Below are 20,488 nucleotides of genomic sequence, written 5' to 3'. Positions count from 1 at the left end.
AAATATATCAAACTTAAATTTTTGATCAGTAATATGCATTGCAAAGAACTTCCCAATATTTTGACTTTTTAAATAGTTGTATCTCAGGCAAATATCATCCTGACAAACCATACATCAGTGGAAAGCTTATATATTCAGCTTTCAGATGTGTAAATCTCAATTTTAAAAAATAGACCCTTAATGACTGGTTTTGTGGTTCAGGGTCACATACTGTACGCCCTGAGCATATCCTTGACAGATTTTGCCTTCTGTAAGCACATGGCTTGAGTGTTTGTGTCTGAATTTTAATACCTTGAGTTCTGTAATGCTACATTTGAGAAATAATAATACTGATACTTATGTCAGCAAACAGAGGTAAAAAAAAAAAAAAAACAGCAAAACACAGCTCTGCAGCTGTAGAGGTGACCAGACAGATCAGAAGCGCTACAGAAATAAAAGAGAACAAACACAGAGTAAGGCCTGTACTCCCTTTCAGAAAGTACAAGTGAGTATGTGTGCGTCATTCAGGGCCAAGGGGCGAGATCCGTACATAAACCTCCTTTCAAATCTCTCTCAGCGGAAGATACAGCAGGCGCAGCAAATAAAATTCACACCGACACACACAGACGCTCTCCATGTCAATAAAACTGCACCTGTGATGGATGTTCTCTGACCCAGCAGCCTTCATAAATTACAGGTTATTATTAGACCTTTTTACCAGGACACAAATAAAAAAAGTACTGCACAAAAGCAAAATGAGCGTGTTTGCAAATGCATTGCAAAATATTTATATAAATCTACTTTCTGGGATAAAATCCATTTTACTATTGGCTATTAATTTCCTTGCGTCTCGAAATATGCTTTTTTATGCATATTTGAAATTGGGTGTCACATTTATATAGAAGACATAACATAACCTCAACATTATTTCTGTTTCAGGGCTTTGACAGTTTTGGCAGTTCAGAAGTCAAAGAGTAAGTGGTACAATTTTTCAGCTACACATTTAATAAACCACAAGCGGACCACATCAAGGTTATTGCTCTTTATTGATGAGTTGTGATGATGAGCATCTAGAGTCCTTATAAAATATACAAACAAATAACTGCACATTTGTTTTTCTGGATTAACCACCTAGTTTACTCTGATTAACCAATCACAAAATGATAAAAAATACAAAAACGAACAAAAATCACTCGTCTTCCTCCTCTTCCTCATGATCATGATCCTGATCCTGATCCTGATCCTGCTCCTGCTCCTGCTCCTCCTCCTCTTCATCACTGATGACGTATTTTTTGTGTTTCTTGGAAGCAGATTCGTCATCTTCCTCTGCCTTCCGCTTTCCGGAGTTCTCTCCCTCCTGAAAGAAAGCACAACAATTAATTTCCAGATTAAAATGTAATTTATGTTGTAAAGGTGTCTTATACCAAAATCATTCATACAGACTAGACTGTATATTTAAGACTTCTAAATGTAAATGACCTCTGTGGTCTATTAACCTTTGAAAAGCACAACTCAAAAAGGTCAATCAATCTTCAGAACACAAAGATATTTTAACTTTCTTAAGCTTTAAGGCAAGACACTGCAGGTGAATGGGGTAAACAATTAAATAATGGTTACAACCTTCCTTACTCAGTTGATTAATTACATTGATAATTGCAAACATTTTTTGTATTACAAGATTTATAAAATCTTAGGTTTAAATATGCAAATGAGCCATTATTTAATGAAATATGCGCTAATTTGCATACATTTCTAGTACAAAAATCTAAAACCTGGATGAAGTCAGTCAGAAAATTGTTTCATTTTTTTTTTTGACATATAAGAGTCAAATGTTTTTACAGATTTTGGGTCTCATGTCACTCCATAATTCAGAAAAAACTTAGAATAGGCAGAAATTTTTTACAATTTGGGGGGGGGGGGATAAAATGTTGTATAAAAACAAGCAAATTATATATGAACAAATCCCTCTGTAAAAACCTTCAGGATATAGACAGGAATACAAATGTAAAGGTGTGTGTAAGTGTTACTGAAGTGGAGATTTATGGCTCAGTGTAGGAGAAAAAACTCATTTTGAGAAAATAGCCTTTAAAAATATGTATTGTAATTAATCTATTGACACAAATAGATAAAGTGCCATAAAAGAAACACTTAACAGTGTATTTTGGATGTTTTTTTCCCACTAGTCTGAAAAAACACTTTATGAAACACCAAAAAGGCCAAAATCTCAAACTGGACATGTGCATGAAAAAAACAAAAGTGCTTTTGCCTCCAGTGTCTCCCATTAAAATTCATAAAGACTTGTTAAAAGGTCATTTAAAAGGGACATGATAACTTTTAGTTTAGGCTTCTATTGACATATGAATATTAATCAAACAGAAACAATGCCAAAACCAAAGAGGTTCATTCTTGTGCATCAAACAAGCATGCTTTGAAAATTCTGTGGCAAAATTGATGTGTTTTGTAGATGAACAGATGTCTCATGGGTTTTAAATAACATGAGTGAGTCAGTGACATAATTTAAAGCCATGTAGTTTAATTCAAGGCTTAGATCTGTTTACTGAAGATATATAACATCTATAACCAAAGCTGCTAAAAACTCCTCCTTATGGTTGTGATGTTATAACCGCTCCATTTCTGATCTATTTGGACTGAAAGATTCACCTCATCGCTGTCCAGTCTCTTGGCCTTCATCAGCCGCTGGGCCTTGTCTTCATCAGAACCTTCGTCGCTGTCTGAAGAATAGATCCTGGCTCGCTCCTCTGTGACCCACAAACAAACAAAAACAATTAGGCACGGCTCAGAATTCAATACTGATTTCCAAGCATTCCAGAGAGATGTTCTTTCCGTAAATACCTCTTATTGGCACAAACAAATCAACCCGAACAAACTAATCTAAATCTCAGTCGGACTCCGGCATAACGCAGCATTAAGGAGCCGGCAGGTAATCGGCTAACGGCTGTAACGGTTACTGTCAGCGAGAAAGCGTGAGCGTGAGACGTGCTGTTTTGGGAACACAAGCTGTTGTTGTGGTGCACAATGTTCTAGCTGATCGCAGCAGGTCTCAAACTCACTCAAAGAATCTGTTGTGCAGAAACTCTGACCCACGAGGAACAAGGGAATACAATACAGAAGACAGACACAGCACCCCACCGCAGTTCAGAGGCCATTTCAACTGACCTACTTCCTGTAGAGACGTCGTTTTCACAACACAGCTATTGGTGCTATAGAGTTTAATGTTCAGTTTGTGTAAAAGGTGTACTTCATGTTGTGTTTCTGCATGGATACGAGCATATGCGAATAATTTTAATTTATTTTCGGTAGAGCCCTGCACAGACCTAAAATCTCATCAGAATTCTTGGCCCTTTTCCCAAAACAGCTTATACCACCGTTTCAGCTACTAAAATACACTATATTGCCAAAAGTATTGGGACACCCCCTTCAAATGAACAGGTTTGGCTACTTTAGTAACTTCCATGAGTACAAATCTTAATGTTTAAGCATATAATGATATTCTAAGGAATTGTGTGCTTTTAATTTTATAGCAACAGTTTGGACAGGACCCTTTTCTATTCTAACATGACAATGCATCTGTGTAAAAGGCAAGTTCATAGAGAAATAATGGATTCAGTCAGTGTGGAAAAGTCTCAATCCCAGCTTTAAATGCAGACCTTGAGCCAAAAACTCATCACCAAACACCAATGACTTGTGCATACACTATATTGAGGAAAGTATTGGGACACCCCCTTCTTTAGAACAGAAAAAGCCACTTCTAAAACTGTGGAAATAAAGATGGAAGCATAATTTGTGTATTTATAAATTGTATTTCCATCTCTGTTGCAACCATTTTGGAAGTGTCTAAAATGACTGCATCCAAATGTACAAGTCATTGGTGTTTGGTGATGAGTTTTTGGCTCAAGGTCTGCATTTAAAGTCACTCCAGAGGTGTTCAGCTGAGATTAGGACTTTGTCAAGTTCTTCCACACTGACTGAATCAATCATTTCTTTTTGAACCTTGCCTTATACACAGAGGCATTGTCATGTTAGAATAGAAAAGGGTTCTGTCCAAACTGTTGCTATAAAATTAGAAGAACACAATCCCCTAGAATATCATTATATGCGTAAACATTAAGATTTGCACTTATGAAAATCACTAAAGTAATCAAACCTGTTCATTAGAAGGGGGTGTTCCAATACTTTTGGCAATATAGCAGTTTAGTTTTGTATAAAATGGCAAAGTGATTCTATTTCGTTTCGTTATTTTATCAAGTTAATTCAGAAAACCATGTAGAGAATTTTTTATTTGTTAAATTTAAGTTTTGGATTTTGTAAAGTAACGACCAAGCGGCCAGCAGCAGACAGTGTTGATCATTAGCCTCCTCAAATCATCACGACTTGCCTAAAATTAAATACATAGCAATGAAACAAGGTCAAGCATATCACAATGTTAGATTAAATGCTTAACCTATATAAATGTGCGCTGTTAGACGTATATTGACTCATTTGTGTGGAGAGTGAAAGCTGAAGCGTGCTTTACAGGACATGAAGACAACAGCAATCACATGCACTGGAAACCATTCAAAATATGGCATCATATTTGCTCATAAAAGTAAGAGTAACACATTGTTTGGAATTGTAAAGGGTCTCCTTTTATTTGTGTGCACTCACAGTATCATAAAAACGTTGTGCTTTTATAAAATAAAGAAAAAACAGGAGCAGTTCTGATAAATCGAAACTCAGCAAATACCAGCCCCACTGACTTGATAAAAATATATAAATAAAGCTTGGAATGACTACTTTAAAAAGTATAATTAAAATCGAAAACAAAATTTATTAAACAATTCCCTAAAGATGCATGTCTCTCTAAAGCCGCATCCAATGAGGAAATGGTGAGTGGCAAATCATCTCTGCAATACTAACTCAGAAAACACTAGTTTATTAATAAATAATTCAAATATCGAATATATCTATAATTCAAATTCATGGTAATTACTTTTGCCGGTGCTTTACGTCAAGCTTTAAAGGAGAGGCTCTCTTTCAGAACAAAATTTACAGATAATTAACTCACCCCCTTGTCATTCAAGTCTTTCAGTCGTAAAGAAATTATGTGTTTTGAGGAAAACATTTGAGGATTTCTCTCCATATAGTGGACTTCTATGGTGCCCGTGAGTTTGAACTTCCAAAATGCAGCTTCAAAGGACTCTAAACGATCCCAGCCGAGGAAGAAGGGTCTTATCTAGCGAAACGATTGGTTATTTTCGAAACAAACTGACCTTTTATTTACTTTTTAACCTCAAATGCTTCTCTTGTCTAGCTCTGCGTCAACTGTGTGTATTCTGATTCATAACAGTTAGGATAGGTCGAAAAAAACTCCCATCTCATTTTCTTCTCCAACTTCCAAATAGTCCTACATCACAGTTTTGCCTTTTTTTGTAAAGGCCGTTTGATCTTCTTTGAATGTTCACTTTGTAAACACTGGGTCAGTACTTCTGCAGCGATGGAGGATGATTTTGAAGTTAGCATTTTAGATTAAAAAGTATATAAACTGTCAATTTTTTTTAGAAAAAAACCAATTGTATCGCTAGACAAGACCCATCTTCCTCAGCTGGGATCCTTTAGAGCTGCATTTAAACTGCATTTTGGAATTTTTTCACCACTATATGGAGAGTATAGTCCTCCAGAACTATTTCTTTACGACTGAAGAAAGAAAGACATGAACATATTGGATGTCAAAGGGGGTGAGTACATTATCTGTAGATATTTGTTCTGGAAGTGAACTTCCTTTAACCTTGCATGCACTTGAACGCGGAACTGCGCTGAAAGGTCTCTAAACAACGTCTGATAACCTCGTGTTGTTTCCACCAGCATGGCAATTTTTTTTTTCCATCAACATAATTAATGCATGTCTAAAATATAAAAATAAGTCAGGCCTGGGCTGAAATGGAAGGCTCTAAATTTTCAAATGAAATTCATTCAAATAAATTCTTAGGTTTTGGATGGACAAAAAAAAAAAAAAATCTCAGATGGCATGCCTACGTACATATTTCAGAAAGCAGATGGAGTAGGCATTACTGCATGTATAAATGGAATTTATAAAGTCTTTGCATGGATCTACTATACAATCTGAAAACAACCGGACACATTTATATCTGTGTTTATCACGTCACCTACCCCTCAAACCTCCACCCTTATATTTGCTCTTGATGGCCGCCAGGCTGATGGATTCTTCACCCTCCTCGTCCTCATCATAGCGGTCTGGCTCCAGGTATCCGGCGTTCAGACCTCGCTGATGCTGTTTCTCTCTCATGCGCCTCTGCTGGGATTCACGACGGATAGACGCACGTAACCTCTCCTCTTCTTTCTGCACACAGAGACACAGAGAGGAAAAACTCACAGGGTTACACTGAATGAACACATCCACATCCTAGTTTATCAGTCATCGTGGAGATAAATATAGATGCATTTTATCTGAGTAATGGAAAAGGACCTTAGTGGATTTAAAGAATAATTTTGTATATTACATTTTAATCCAGGGTTCCCACACTTTTCTCCAGTGCTTTACCATGACCTCTCCATCATGATAATGAGGAAAGGATTTTTTTTGTGTGTATGTATTGCAAGCATTTAACAGAGATAGCTAGAGTCTGTCAAATGCTTAACTTTACAATTCACCTCTACAATCAGACATAAATAGGACTGAATTTGCAGATATATAACAAATTGTTAAACTCAAAAGTTGCAACTGTGTTATTTAATGAATTAAGAGTTGTTGTTTTTTTAACACAGATTAATAACTTCTGTAGCAAATATAGTTATTGCTGATTGTGAGTATTAATGCATTAACTAAGAGATCTTACTGTAATGTGATACCTATTGGTCTTTATCATTTTTTTGCACTTTAATCTGTGCATTTTTTAACTTTATAAATTATGTATTGCTTTATTGCATTTAAAGGTTTGAAATTAGTTATTAAACCTGTTATACTGTATTATGACACCACCCTTTTGCAAATAAATTTCAATATCATGATAATACCGTGTACCGTGATAAAAGCATTATCAACGAATAGCAACATGAAAATTTCACCAGCATATCCCTGTGCATATTGTACATAATTACTTTTTATTTAACCCTTGTGTGACCTCATGGACATTTTGGCCATTTCAGTTTTGTTTTGTGTTATAAGTGTGCATGTGTTAATGCCAACTGCATCATTTTTGGCTCAGGTGTTTATTTTTATTGACATTTTAATATTTCACCCTCATTTCCTTCAAAAAAAAAAAAAAAAAATTTTACCCTCTGTACAAAAAATACTCACACTCAGGACCTTAAAGACAAAAATGTTCACATTGAAACCCATTAAAACTGCAATTTTTTAACCCAGGGCCATTTCAAATTTGACATTTTTACCATTTTTTACTTGATTGTGCCATTTTTTTGATAAATAATATAAAATTATATATTATTAGAAAAAATATAAATGCCTCAAAATGAATGTTGTTGTTCTACACTGACACACGCAAGATTCTAATAAGCAAAGAAAAAAAATATGCAAACTATTTTTCATCTTTTCATAAAAAAAAACACCTGTGGCATTATGTAAATAAACCTGCATCAGTGAAAGTGGGAAAAAATATTAATAAATCACTATATGATAGTTTTTTTTTGAACGCACAAGGGTTAAAGAAACCAATGTATCGTTGACATTTATGGCAACAAGAAAAGCTAAAAAAGTATTTCAGGAGTGTGTTCAGCTTGTTTTTTTATTTTTATATAACATTATGGCATGCGATTGCTTCAAACAACTGTATAATTGTATATTTAAAACATCAATCAATGTAAATTGTGATAATCGTAATTAATAAGAATCGCAATTACAATTATAAGGTAATAATCAAGTATTTTTATAAAGCAATTTTTGTCATAATAATGCAGCCCTATGTGATTATGCATTTAATTTTTCAGGAATCTTTGACAAATGTTTGACCCTTGTGTGACCTTTAGGATATTTTGTCCATTTCAGTTTTGTTTTGTGTTAATGCCAACTGCATACATTTCGGCTCAGGTGTTTATTTTTATTGAAACTTTAATATTTCACTCTCATTTCCTTCAAAAAAATACATTTTAACCTCTGTACAAAAAAAATACTCACACTCAGGACCTTAAGGACAAAAATGTCCACATTGAAAACTGCAATTTTTTAACCCAGGGCCATTTGACTATAAAATGATGCAATATTTGCTAATAGGCATTCATTCTATCGACAAGGCTTCACATTTTACCATTATTTACTAGATTGTGCCATTTTTTAAAATTTGGCATATACATTTTTAAAAAATCTAACACTACATAACAAATATAAATGCCTCAAAATTAATGTTGTTGTTCTTCACTGACACTCCCAAGAATCTAATAAGCAAAGAAAAAAATTCTGCTTAGCATTTAGTATATGGAAATTAACTACTATTTTTCTTTTTTTTTTCATAAAAAAACACCTGTGGCATTCTGCAAACAAACCAGCATTTAAAGGGTTACAATTATGAAAATGAATGAATGTTTGGTATCTATGGATAGAACAGATGCTGGTTAAAAAAAATCGACATCAGTGGAAAGTGGAAAAAAAAAATATTAAAAAAATCAAATTTTATGACAGTTTTTGGACATTTTTGTGTAACTTTTTTTTAATGCACAAGGGTTAATAAATGCAATTTTACTGAATAAATTAATTATGTTTCTGACTCCTGAGTAAATTAAATTTAAATTAAAATAAATAATACTGAGTAAATTCAGGCCCAGTCGGATCATAAAAAGGTCCAGATGGCATAAACACTATTTACATTTGATTATTATCTGTGAAAACCACTTTCAATAAAATGAAATAATTTTATAGCTCTTCGTTTACAACAGGACTATAACTCCATCAAGGCTCTCTAATGCCGTCTAGGTCTTTTGTCCATCTGATATGAAATCGGTCTCTTTGGACATTAGACTTTTAGTTAGAGGGAGATAAATAGATAAAAACATTTAAAGTACTTCAGTTGTCAGACAATCTGTTTAGATAACACAGCTCAAATCATACGTGCATAACCCGCTGCTGCTAAGATCTGCTGTGTTTGTGTGTGTAAGGAAACGTGCTGTGAGCCGATGGTCTGTTAAATCTGTTGTGTGTCCGGTGTCTTATGCAATAGCTTATCAGATTTTGATGATAAGGTATTTGTGAAAATAAATGAGAAATGCTGAGTGGCTAGGTGTAATGTTGTTCTTTAAGTTTCAAAAACCATTGGTTGTGACCTCTTTTAACTCCAGGTTTTTATGAAAAGGAGCTTTCATTAAGGAGGATTTCAGTTATGACATAACCTCCCTCTCTGCACTTTTGCATCGATATGAATCCGGCTGAACTTCCATCCGTCTCAGGCTCAACTCAAATCTCTTTGCTGAGTGAAATAGTGCTTGTGTTTTACCTTTATCATCTCATTTCTCTGGGATTCCGGGTCTCTGCCGGCCATGGGCAGAATACGGATCTTCTGTGTCTTTGAGCAGCGGTCAGCGAGAGAGAGGGTCATCTTCCTGTGTGTGGCGCTGTCTGTGGAGTGAGGCCTGCAAACACACGCATATACGTATATAAAACCACTATTTAGAATTATTACTAATGCATACTGAGAAGCTGCATTGAACAGATGTACTTGTGAAAATCCGTCATATTGCAAAAAAGCTTACAAATATTGCAAATACTTGAAATATGCACTTTCCCTTTAAATATTTAAGGTGAGACACTGCAGGTGAATAGGGTAAAAAAAAAAAAACAATAGTTATCGCCTTACCCAGTTGATTGATTATTGCAAAAAAATTTTGTATTACAAGTTTTCTCAAATTCTAGGTTTAAATATGCAAATGAGCCATTATATAATAATATGTGCTAATTTGCATACATTTCTAGTACACAAATCTAAACACTGGATGAAGTCAGTTTCATAATTATTGTGTAATTTGTTTTGACATATTACAGTCATGTTTTTACAGAGGGGTATCTCATTTTGTCACTCCAATTCAGATAAAAAAACAATTTTGTTTAACAATTTTGGGGGGAATAAATTGTGTAAAATCAAGCAAATTATATATGAACAAATCCCTTTGTAAAGGATATAGACAGGAATACAAATGTAATGTTTGTTGTGTGTAAGTGCTGCTGAAGTGGAGATCTATGGCTCAGTCTAGGAGAAAAAACTCATGGCCTTTAAAAATCTATATTGTAATTGAAATCTATTGACACAAATAGATAAAGTGCTATAAAAGAAACTCTTAACAGTGTCTTTTGGATGTTTTCTTTCTAATAGTCTGAAAAACGCTTTATGAAAAACCAAAAAGCCCCAAATCTCACATTTGACATGAAAGGTGCATGTTTTTGCCTGCAGTGTCTACCCTTAAAAAAAACTGTTATGTCAGAGCATTCATGTCCATGTTATTTGACAAACCTAAGAGACCCCTGCTGGTGCATTAGTGGCTGTTCAATTTCTGATTAGCAAATAATCCATTGCTAAAGCAAAAGGTTAGTTGAGGTTCTGGATGCTGATTGTCCAATCATGACAAAATCTCAAACACCTGCCACTAACTACTGCGTAACACTAGATCAGAGATCATCTATTAAATCATTTTAATAAACATTTTAAAGACACTTTGTATCATTAATATTTTCATTAAGTGGGTCAAAGATGAAAAAGGGTTTAGGCATTAGAACAAAACGTTTACTACTGCTGTAAAGTGTTGTTTTTTTCCAAAGAAATATGAAAAAGTTTTCTGTTTCATTTATGGCATAATAAAAAACTAATTACTTTCACCCAAAATACTAATTAGGTGTAATTCTAGATTTTTTTAATTTGCCACTATCCTAGGTTTTGCTCATTTGTCAGTAAGGTTTTTTACACATTTAAAACACAATGAAATTGAATATGCGCCCTTATTCTTTTATACATTTTAATAAGTCAAGTCAGAATAAGCATGTTGTTAGAATTTGTACATAAATATTGTGTCACACTGAATGACAATCTAACATTATTTCAGCCAAATTGGGACATTTTATTCTCCAAAAACGTATTGAAAACTCAAAAGTAGACACTTTACTAACATTTAATGTGCTTTCTACGGACATAAAATCACTTTTGTAAATTTCTTTTGACGTGGACGTCTTAATGTCTTTGACCCATGCGAAAAGTTGTAACCAATTTAAATTGAATCATGATTAACTCCAATAAAAAGCCAATTTCTTTACACCACATGGAGGTATTATAAATCTCTTCTAATGAAGAGTGACTACTCTGACAATGCACTGCATGTATCCTTTATTTCTGTTTGTATGTACACTAATCATTTCATATTACATTTCAGTTTAATTTCAACTGTTAACTAAAAACAGAGTTTAGAAAATACCTTTCATTATTGTGCAAACTGCTTAGCAAAATTGGCCTACAGCGCTGCCTAGTGTCTAACCAATGCTATACCACTATTATCAATGCTATAACCACTGTTTATTACGAGTAACACGAGTTATGTTAACTTTTTCAAGTACTGTTACTTTTTCATTTACAAGAAAATATCGGTTACTTTGTTTCCTTCATGCATTCAATCCCATTTTATTAACCGATGTCTTTGCTGCTGACCTTTGTTGATCCAATTCATCCATACTAATGAGCAAAACTTATTTTAGATTAACTAACATTTGTGCTTCATTTTTCTCACTGCTGAAGAGTGTTGAACTTCCTGCTCCTACAGTTCGACTGTATAGATGTGAATTTACTTTTCCTTCAGTCATAGGCTTATTTACTTCACTTTTTGGTGTGAAAGGGCTTTTACATTTGCTAAAAATCTAACTTTCCATATTAAAAACAAACAAGCCCTGCCCAGATTTAAAAAGTAACACAGAAGTAATGTAACGCATTACTTTCCATAAAAAGTAACTAAGTGCCGTAATTAGTTACTTTTTTAGGGAGTAACTCAATATTGTAACGCATTACTCTGTAACAGTTTACACTATCAATGTTACAGCTGCAATTTAGTTTGGAAACAAATATGTAGCCAGAAGTGAGCCAAATGTGACAAAAATATCCTAAAACCTCCTTTTGGGTTTTTTTTTTAATTGTAAAAATGGTGTGAAAAAAGTTATTTTACTTTAAAAAAATTTGTACTTGTAAAAATGCAGATAGTGTTCGGGTGTGATAAATGTAACAATAAAATGTACTTTTTTTTTTTTTTTACATTTAAGGTAGGTTTTTGCTCATAAGTGAAAGCTGTAGAAGCCAGAGGTGTGTTTTCTAAAACCATCATTAGTCATACTTTCACTGAACTCTATTGGTAACATATTATGACCATAGCTGCTTTTGGGAAATGCACCCCAGAATGTTAATTGTGGAAAATTATGACCAAAATCATTCGTCAATGACAGGTTTTCCCAGATCGCATCACACTTGTAACGTGTTTGTATATGTGTGTGAAAGAGGCGCACCTGAAGGTGAGTTTGGTCTTGAACACAGCCTGACCCTGCAGTCCTGTGCCCTGACGGATGAACAGATGGTTGTGGTCTCCCTGCAGTGGAGCTTTATACACGTCAAACACCTCATTCCCCAGATGCAGAGACATGCTGCAGAACAAGAACAATGCTGATTTTCGTATCTGTGCTTCATTTGACCCTTGAAACATTCATCAGCACCTACTCAATATAGTCAAAGTGATTATTCCACACTAAAATCTGCTGTCTCACCTGCCGTCGGACCATTTCACAATTCTGGCGTTGCTGTCCTTGACTTCATTGCCCTCCTCGTCGCGTCTAGAGCGCCACCTGATGGTGTTCTCCACCTTCAGCTTCAGACGGGTTCGTCCTTCCTCGTCTAACATCTCCTCATCCTCAAACTCATCCTCGTAGTACTGAGGGTCAAAGGGCCTGTGGAGAGACAGACGGTTTGGATGGAGAACTTCGGCTCAGAAGCACTCAGTTCAGTTTTCCAGGAGACATTCACACACCTGGGCTCCACACTGAGAAAGTTGGGCAATTTGACGAAGTAGAGCTCACTGCCCAGATCTGTGCTGACTTTAGGAATCTCCACTTCGATCCTCGTCTCCGGAACCGGCTCTTCTTCGGGCTGATCTCCCTCCAGACCGTCCTCAGCATCCTGTTCATTCAGTTTAGATCAGTCAGGTATTACAGATAATGAAAGTGAATTCTAATACATTTAAATTTGGACTATTTAGGGAGACAGAATCAGGGATGCAACCTCATCAGGGGTGAAAAAGATGATACAATTAATTTTAAAAATTATTTTATAAATTTTAATTTCAATTTCATATAAAAAAAAACACTAAGAAACATATTACTGTAGTTATAATGCTATTATTATTATATGCTGTCATCATTTCTTTGCTTTCAAACATTATCATAGAGCTATTTGCATTTTCAATAGCAAATTTTAAGTGATCCAGACTAATGAAGAGATTTTGCGGAGCAGCATTCACTGTAAATCAATCTGGTCCAAACATCCAAAACACAGAATGATGAAGACTTGTAATGTTTTTCAAAAGATGTTTCTTATGCTCATCAAGTCTGCATTTATTTGATCAAAAATACTGAAAAAATAACAGTAATATTGCAAAATGTTATTACAAAATAAAATAATTGTTTTTATTTTATTATACTTTAAAATACAATTTATTCCTGTGATGCAAAGCTGAATTTTTTATCAGCTGTTACTCCAGTCTTCAGTGTCACATGATCCTTCAGAAATCATTCTGATATGCTGATTTATTATTAGAACTATTGATGTTGCTGACAAATATTTGTTTGTAACCTGCGATACTTTTATTCAGTATTCTTTAATGAACAAAAAGTTAAAAAGAACAGCATTTATTTATTAATTAATGTAATTTTTTTGCTTTGTGATCACTTTCTATCAATTTAACACATCCTTGCTGAATAAAAGTATTAATTTTTATTTTAAAAAAAAGAATGAATAAAAATTTCCTGACCCCAAATTTTTGAACAGTAGTGAATATATATATGGAAAATATTTCTATTTTAATATAAATGCTGTTCTTTTTAACTTTTTATTCATTAAAGGAAACCTGAAAAGTGAAGTTTCAAACAAATATTAAGCAGCACAACTGTTTTAAACACTGATAATAAATCAGCATATCAGAATGATTTCTAAAGGATCATGCAACACTGAAGACTGGAGTAATGATGCTGAGAATTCAACTTTGATCACAGAAATAAATTAGATTTTTAAATGTGTATTAAAATAAAAGAAATACATATTTAAAATACACGAAAAATCTTACTGCTCCCAAAATGGACTGGCAGTGTATATATGCTTAATTGTAAATACATTCTTACAAAACAAAAGATTATTCCAAACAATTGTTACAAGTTAACATTAAGCACAAAAGACTAAAACTAGTATTTAAAGATATATATTAAGAGTGTTCAATTAATCACATTTCATTTTCAGTTCTGATTTTGGGCTTTTAACGCTTACGAAAACAAGAAAATCAAGATAATGTGTTAAAATAAAGTCTTAAAGTTACAACACAAGTCACAAAAATCTAAGTTTAAACATATTTCAAAACCATTTTAAAAAGCTGGCTTGGCTCAGGCTGGAGAAAACATGAAAATTCTGAGGTTGTGTGTGCAAATGTCTGACCATTGGTTGTCCAGGTGTGGGAGGTTTCTCTGCATCGCTGTCAGATGAAATATCATCTGCTTCCCCAAACAGATCATTTGCAGCGGGCTTCTTGCCTGAACACAAACAGAGTTTAACAGAGCTGCTGTGTGTGTGACGTGTGTTTCATCAAAGCAAGAGTCTGTCACTTACCTTGTCCTTCAGGGTCTGAATCGGAGTCGGAGTCGGAAGCTATTTTTTTCTTTTTCCTGCGAGTGAATTCCTCCTCGCTGTCACTGCCCTTCAATGACTCTGAAATGAATGACCACAAACACAGACTTGTTAGGATAAAGAGGTTTTAGATTTGTTTTTATATTATAGTAACATTAAGGTTTTTAAATTTTTTTGCCACACAAAGGGTCTCATTTACCAATAACTGTGGAGATTATGCAGATCAAGAGAACTTGGTGAAAAATGTCACAACATTTGCATACACAAATTTCAAAGAATAAAATTTAATCTCCACACATTTATTAGGTCACCCAAAGTATGTCATTTTTCATCATTTCAGAACAAATTTGAGAATGAAAGTTATTGATTAAGTGACAAATTTGTGTGTATGTGCAGTTACTGAATGAGACCTAATGTCATGTGATTGAAAAAGACACACTGAACCCCTTTAAAGGAGAAGTTCACTTCCAGAACTACATCTTACACATGTACTCACCCCCTTGTCATCCAAGATGTTGTTGTCGTAATGAAGTCATAATGAAAATATATTTTTTGAGGAAAAAACTTGAGGAGTTCTCTCCCTATAGTGGAGTTTAAATGCAGCTTCAAACGACTCCAGCCGAGGAAGAAGGGTCTTATCTTGTACGGATGCACCGAAAGTTTGGCAACTAAAATTATTTCAATAAGTGAAAAGGCCAAATAAATGATAGCGAACAATGACGTGATGTAATCAAATAGAGGTGTGCACTAATAATCAAACGTGGTCAGTGTGGATGCATTTAAAACTGTTAGAAAAAGACACAAAAATCATTCCAAGCACTGACAGCGAGAGACTGTTTAGAAGCGCATCGCATGTCTTCATGAGGAGAGAAAGGTTACTGTATGATGACTGAAATCATCCATTAGTCAATCAACTCCAGAACGTTCTGTTGTCTAATACACCAGACACCAATTGTGTTTATTCTGACAGCAGCTCCTTAGCCAGGGTTCAAAGACCAAAGATGACAATCATTCACAAATCTGCTGCTGCCAGCAAAAACTAGGACTGAGCTCTTCTTGAGGGTTTACCACTAAATAAAAGCCAACATTCAGAAATGTTAGTATTGTAATTTTACTGTTGTTCTGGAAAATAAAATAACAAGACATAAATAATGTTAACAATCATTCCAACAGCTCTATTCATACATTTATTCTAACATTCTCCTTTGCTCAGCAAGGCTGCATTTATTTGTGCATTAAAAACACATTCCTGATTCAAGAAGGGGCTCTTAAAAATGGACAAAGAATATTATTTTACTAACTTAATTTTAAGTTAAATTGTGTTTTTTTTGGTAGGCTATAATGTATATTAGAATGTAAAAAATGTTCAGTGTTATGTAAATATTTTTAAATTGTTGTTTTGTAATAGATTTTTTTCTTTGAAAAGCTAGACAAAACTGTAAAATGCAAGAAAAACAAGAAAAACCGTGTTCGGCCCAGTGTGTAATTTAGTTTGGCTTTGGCCAAGAATTTTAATTTCGGTGGAAAACAACATTTATTTATTTTTTTACAATTCCTAAATAACTTATTATTAGTCTTGTCTTGCTCTTCCTGAACACTGTTTCTCCGGTTCAATACAGTTAGGGTATGTCAAAAAACTCCCGTCTCATTTTCTCCCTGAACTTTAAAATCACCCTCCATCGCTGTTTGACCTTTTTCGTTAAGGGTGTCTGATCTTCTGTACATGTTCAGGTTGTGAACATTGGGTCGCTACTTCTGCAGCGATGGAGGATGATTTTGAAATGATTTTTGAAGTTGAGGGAGAAAACTAGATGTGAGATTTTGACATACCCTAACTGTCTCGAACAGGAAAAAACAGTTCAGGCAGAGCAAGACAAGTGTTTCAGGGTTAAAAAGTATATATATATAAAATAAATAAATAAATAACTGATTGTTTCGCTAGATAAGACTCTTCTTCCTCGGCTGGGATCGTTTAGAGTCCTTTGAAGCTGCATTTAAACTGCATTTTGGAAGTTCAAAATGAGCACCACTGAGGTCCACTATATGGAGAGAAATCCTGAAATGTTTTCCTCAAAAAAACTATTTCTTTAGGACTGAAGAAGAAAGACATGAACATCTTGGATGACAAGAGGGTGAGTACATTACCTGTACATTTTTGTTCTGGAAGTGAACTAATCCTTCAATACCCGCAGATTAGAGCATCCCAATACACCTCACCTGATTTTTGTCTCTCGCCTTCATCATCAGAATGGTCTCTCTCTTCATCGGAGTTCTGCCGTTTGTCCTCATCCTCTGACTGGTCACTCTTTCCACCCCACTTCTCGTCTCCAGAATGGACCTCTTTCCCTGACCCCTCTCCGTCCGAATGAGGCGTGCCGGGATCCGAATGACCACTTCCTGCTTCTGAACGTGGGGTGCCCGCCTCGGACCCTGGACTTCCACTTCCTCTATCAGACCTGTGACTTCCTCTATCAGACCTGTGACTTCCTCTATCAGACCTGTGACTTCCTCTATCAGACCTATGACTTCCTCTATCAGACCTGTGGCTTCCTGAGGCTGGACTCCCCACATCTGATCTGTGACCCCTCTCATCTTCATCCTCGTCCTCCTCGTGATGGCCTTCTGACCCGCTGTGTTCGTTGTCCGAGTGCATGGTCACGTCTGATTGGTTGCCGGATCGCTCTGATTGGCTGCCGCTGCGCTGGCTTCCAGGCTCATCCTCGCTGTCATCTCCAAACAGCTCTTTGTTGCTCGGCTTTCCCCCGTCTTCATCCTCATCTTCATCATGATCTCTATCGCTCTCGCTGCCAGAAGCATTGCTGACAGATCTTGGTCTTTCATGCTCAGAATCAGAGCCGGAACCAGAGCCAGAATCTGGATGGAGCACATCAACACATTCGTTAATTTAAACTTATTTAGCATAAGCTTTTATAAAAAAAAAAAACTTACTTGAGTTAGTTATTATAGAAACCATACCATATGCCTACTTTAAGATTCTTAAAGGAACACTCCACTTTTTTTGGAAATAGGCTCATTCTCCAACTCCCCCAGAGTTAATAAGTTGAGTTTTACCGTTTTGAAATCCATTCAGCCGTTTTTCTGTTCTGCCGTTTTTTCTGTTGTGCTGCGTGATATTACTGCGCCTGCTGCGTCCATATTACGGCAGCAAACTTCCTTGACTATTACACCAGGAGTGTAGTTCCTAATCTTATCGGCCTAGAAAATCACAGCTTTACATTTCCGCCGGTCTTAGTACACGATATAACTACAGAAGAGTCAAGTTTTAAATAGGACAAATATGGAAACTCGTTGGTCATTTTTGAACGTGATGCTATTGGTCTAATAGGATTCAATGATCTATGCTAAGCTATGCTAAAAGTGATATCGCCAGAACAGGAGAACGGCTGAATGGATTTCAAAACGGTAAAACTCAACTTATTAACTCGGGGGGAGTTGGAGAATGAGCCTATTTCCAAAATAAAGTGGAGTGTTCCTTTAAAGGAGAAGTCAACTTCCAGAACAAAAATGTACAGATAATGTACTCACCCTCTTGTCATCCAAGATGAATGTCTTTCTTTCTTCAGTCGATAAGCAATTATGTTTCTTGAGGAAAACATTTGAGGATTTCTCTCCATATAGTGGACTTCTATGGTGCCCTGAGTTTGAACTTCCAAAATGCAGTTTAAAAGAAGCTTCAAAGGACTCTAAACAATCCCAGCTGAGGAAGAAGGGTCTTAATCTAGCGAAACCATGTCATTTTTAAAACAAATTGACAAATTTATATACTTTTTAACCTCAAACGCTCATCTAAGTCTAAGTCTGTGTGTTTTTTCCAGTTCAATACGGTCGATACAGTTAGGGTATGTCGAAAAACTCCTGTCTCATTTTCTTCTTCAACTTCAAAATCGTCCTACATCGCTCTTTTCCCCTTTTTTTTCTTTTTGTAAAGGGCATTTGATCTACTTTGCATGCTCACTTTATAAACTCTGGGTTGGTACTTTTGCAGTGATTTAGAACGATTTTAAAGTCGGAAGAGAAAATGAGATGGGAGTTTTTCGACATACCCTAACTGTAATGACCAAAAATAAAAAAAACTCACAGTTAGACAAGATGAGTGTTTGAGGTTAAAAAGTATATAAATTCATTTTAATAGATAAGACCCTTCTTCCTCGGCTGGGATTGTTTAGAGTCCTTTGAAGCTGCATTTAATCTGCATTTTGGAAGTTCAAACTCAGGGCACCATTGACATCCATTGTTTAGAGATAATTCCTGCAATGTTTTCCTCAAGAAACAAAATTTCTTATCGACTGAAGAAAGATAACCACAAACATCTTGGATGACAAGGGGGTGAGTAAATTATCTGTACATTTTGGTTCTTCTCCTTTAAGAATATTTTGTATAAAGGTTCAATAAACCTTTTTCACGGCTACTCATTTTTTCTTACAAACATCAAATCATATCACTTCTTTTTTTCTGCATTTGATTGGACAATATGACTAATTTGGATATGTTTTTAAAATAACAATTACAAGCAGTGAAGCAGATTTGTTAAAATATCAGCTCAGTTCAATTCAAATTTCTGGAAATAAATAATATGTCTGTTCACCCTTATAGAATTTGCATCTAAAAAGTATTATAATTATTATGAATGGAAGTATATAGAAACACTACTATATAAATATTTGAATACAAAAACACAATAAAATTGTCAAGTAATAGTAATTGTGATTGCGATTAAGATATATATATATATATATATATATATATATTAAAATACATGTACTTTATTTTCCGCAAAAGCAAAATAGCATAATTACAACATGTAACGTGACTGTTACTGCAGAATAATAACAATAGCAGTAATAATAATGTTTTGTGGTCGATAACTAACTACCATGTTTATTTTGCGGTGATATAACAAGTCTAATTTGATCATATTGATAAAATGTGATGAAAAATGTAACGTAAGACCGATCGTCTTACAGCGTCACATATCGCTAAATGAGAGTCATCTGATAGAAACATAGATTCTGAACAAATTAATAAAACACATTTTCATTTATTAATGCAAGAAGGCAAATCTAAAGTACCTCGTTGCTCATTATCGCTATCGCCATCACTACCGAACAGCTCGTCCATGTCCGCCATTCTCACCGGCTGTAAATAATGATCAACATCCGGGTGAAAGTTTATAAACTTAAAGCGGCAGAAACACTTTATAAAATAAAAGCCCTGTTTTTTATATAAAATAAAATAAAAGCTGGAGCTATTTTATACAGACAAAAGCTCTTCCAGTGAATCGAAAGCAAAATAAGTGACGTGGTTTAATATGAAAATAAATATAAATTCCCTCCAAAGACATGTTTTCCATGAATTTTAATTTGTATTTTGTTCCCTTTGATTTTAACAAAATTATAAAATGGCTCAAAAATTAAAAAAAATAACAACGTTCAAATAAATAATAAACATAGTACATGGCACATAGTACATCTCATATCTAGATTTTCATGACTCATTTATTTATTTATTTTTTAATTTTATTGCAAAACTTGTAAAAAACATACAAGAACAGGGAAATTAGACAGAAAAACAATATTCTGGATTCGCATACATCAAATTATGGTGTTATCCATACAGAA

At 34.7% G+C, this 20,488-nt stretch overlaps 1 protein-coding gene across 1 annotated transcript; it reads right to left on the bottom strand.

The window, feature by feature from the left end:
- Positions 1-1,006: 1,006 nt before the first annotated feature.
- leo1 (LEO1 homolog, Paf1/RNA polymerase II complex component) lies at positions 1,007-20,007 on the bottom strand. The gene is made up of 11 exons (XM_073850553.1): positions 19,940-20,007; positions 17,067-17,723; positions 14,832-14,930; positions 14,661-14,755; positions 12,988-13,136; positions 12,728-12,907; positions 12,473-12,607; positions 9,438-9,573; positions 6,148-6,337; positions 2,641-2,738; positions 1,007-1,336 (listed from the first exon to the last, which is right to left on the bottom strand). Exons 1-11 carry the CDS (start codon positions 19,995-19,997, stop codon positions 1,169-1,171), a joined length of 1,965 nt encoding a protein of 654 aa, XP_073706654.1. The 5' UTR covers positions 19,998-20,007; the 3' UTR covers positions 1,007-1,168.
- Positions 20,008-20,488: the final 481 nt, after the last annotated feature.

This window comes from Garra rufa, chromosome 11 (assembly GCF_049309525.1).
Source record: "Garra rufa chromosome 11, GarRuf1.0, whole genome shotgun sequence".
NCBI classification, from domain to species: domain Eukaryota; kingdom Metazoa; phylum Chordata; class Actinopteri; order Cypriniformes; family Cyprinidae; genus Garra; species Garra rufa.
Note: the sequence above shows the minus strand (reverse complement) of the source record. Positions and strands in the feature narration are given on the sequence as shown.

Coding starts and splice junctions, on each gene's coding strand:
- leo1 (XM_073850553.1), bottom strand. CDS start 19,997: ATGGCGGACATGGACGAGCTGTTCGGTAGTGATGGCGATAGCGATAAT. Junction 12,908..12,987: donor TTTCTCAGTGTGGAGCCCAG/GTGTGTGAATGT, acceptor GTCTCTCCACAG/GCCCTTTGACCCTCAGTACT. Junction 12,608..12,727: donor GTGAAATGGTCCGACGGCAG/GTGAGACAGCAG, acceptor CTTGTTCTGCAG/CATGTCTCTGCATCTGGGGA.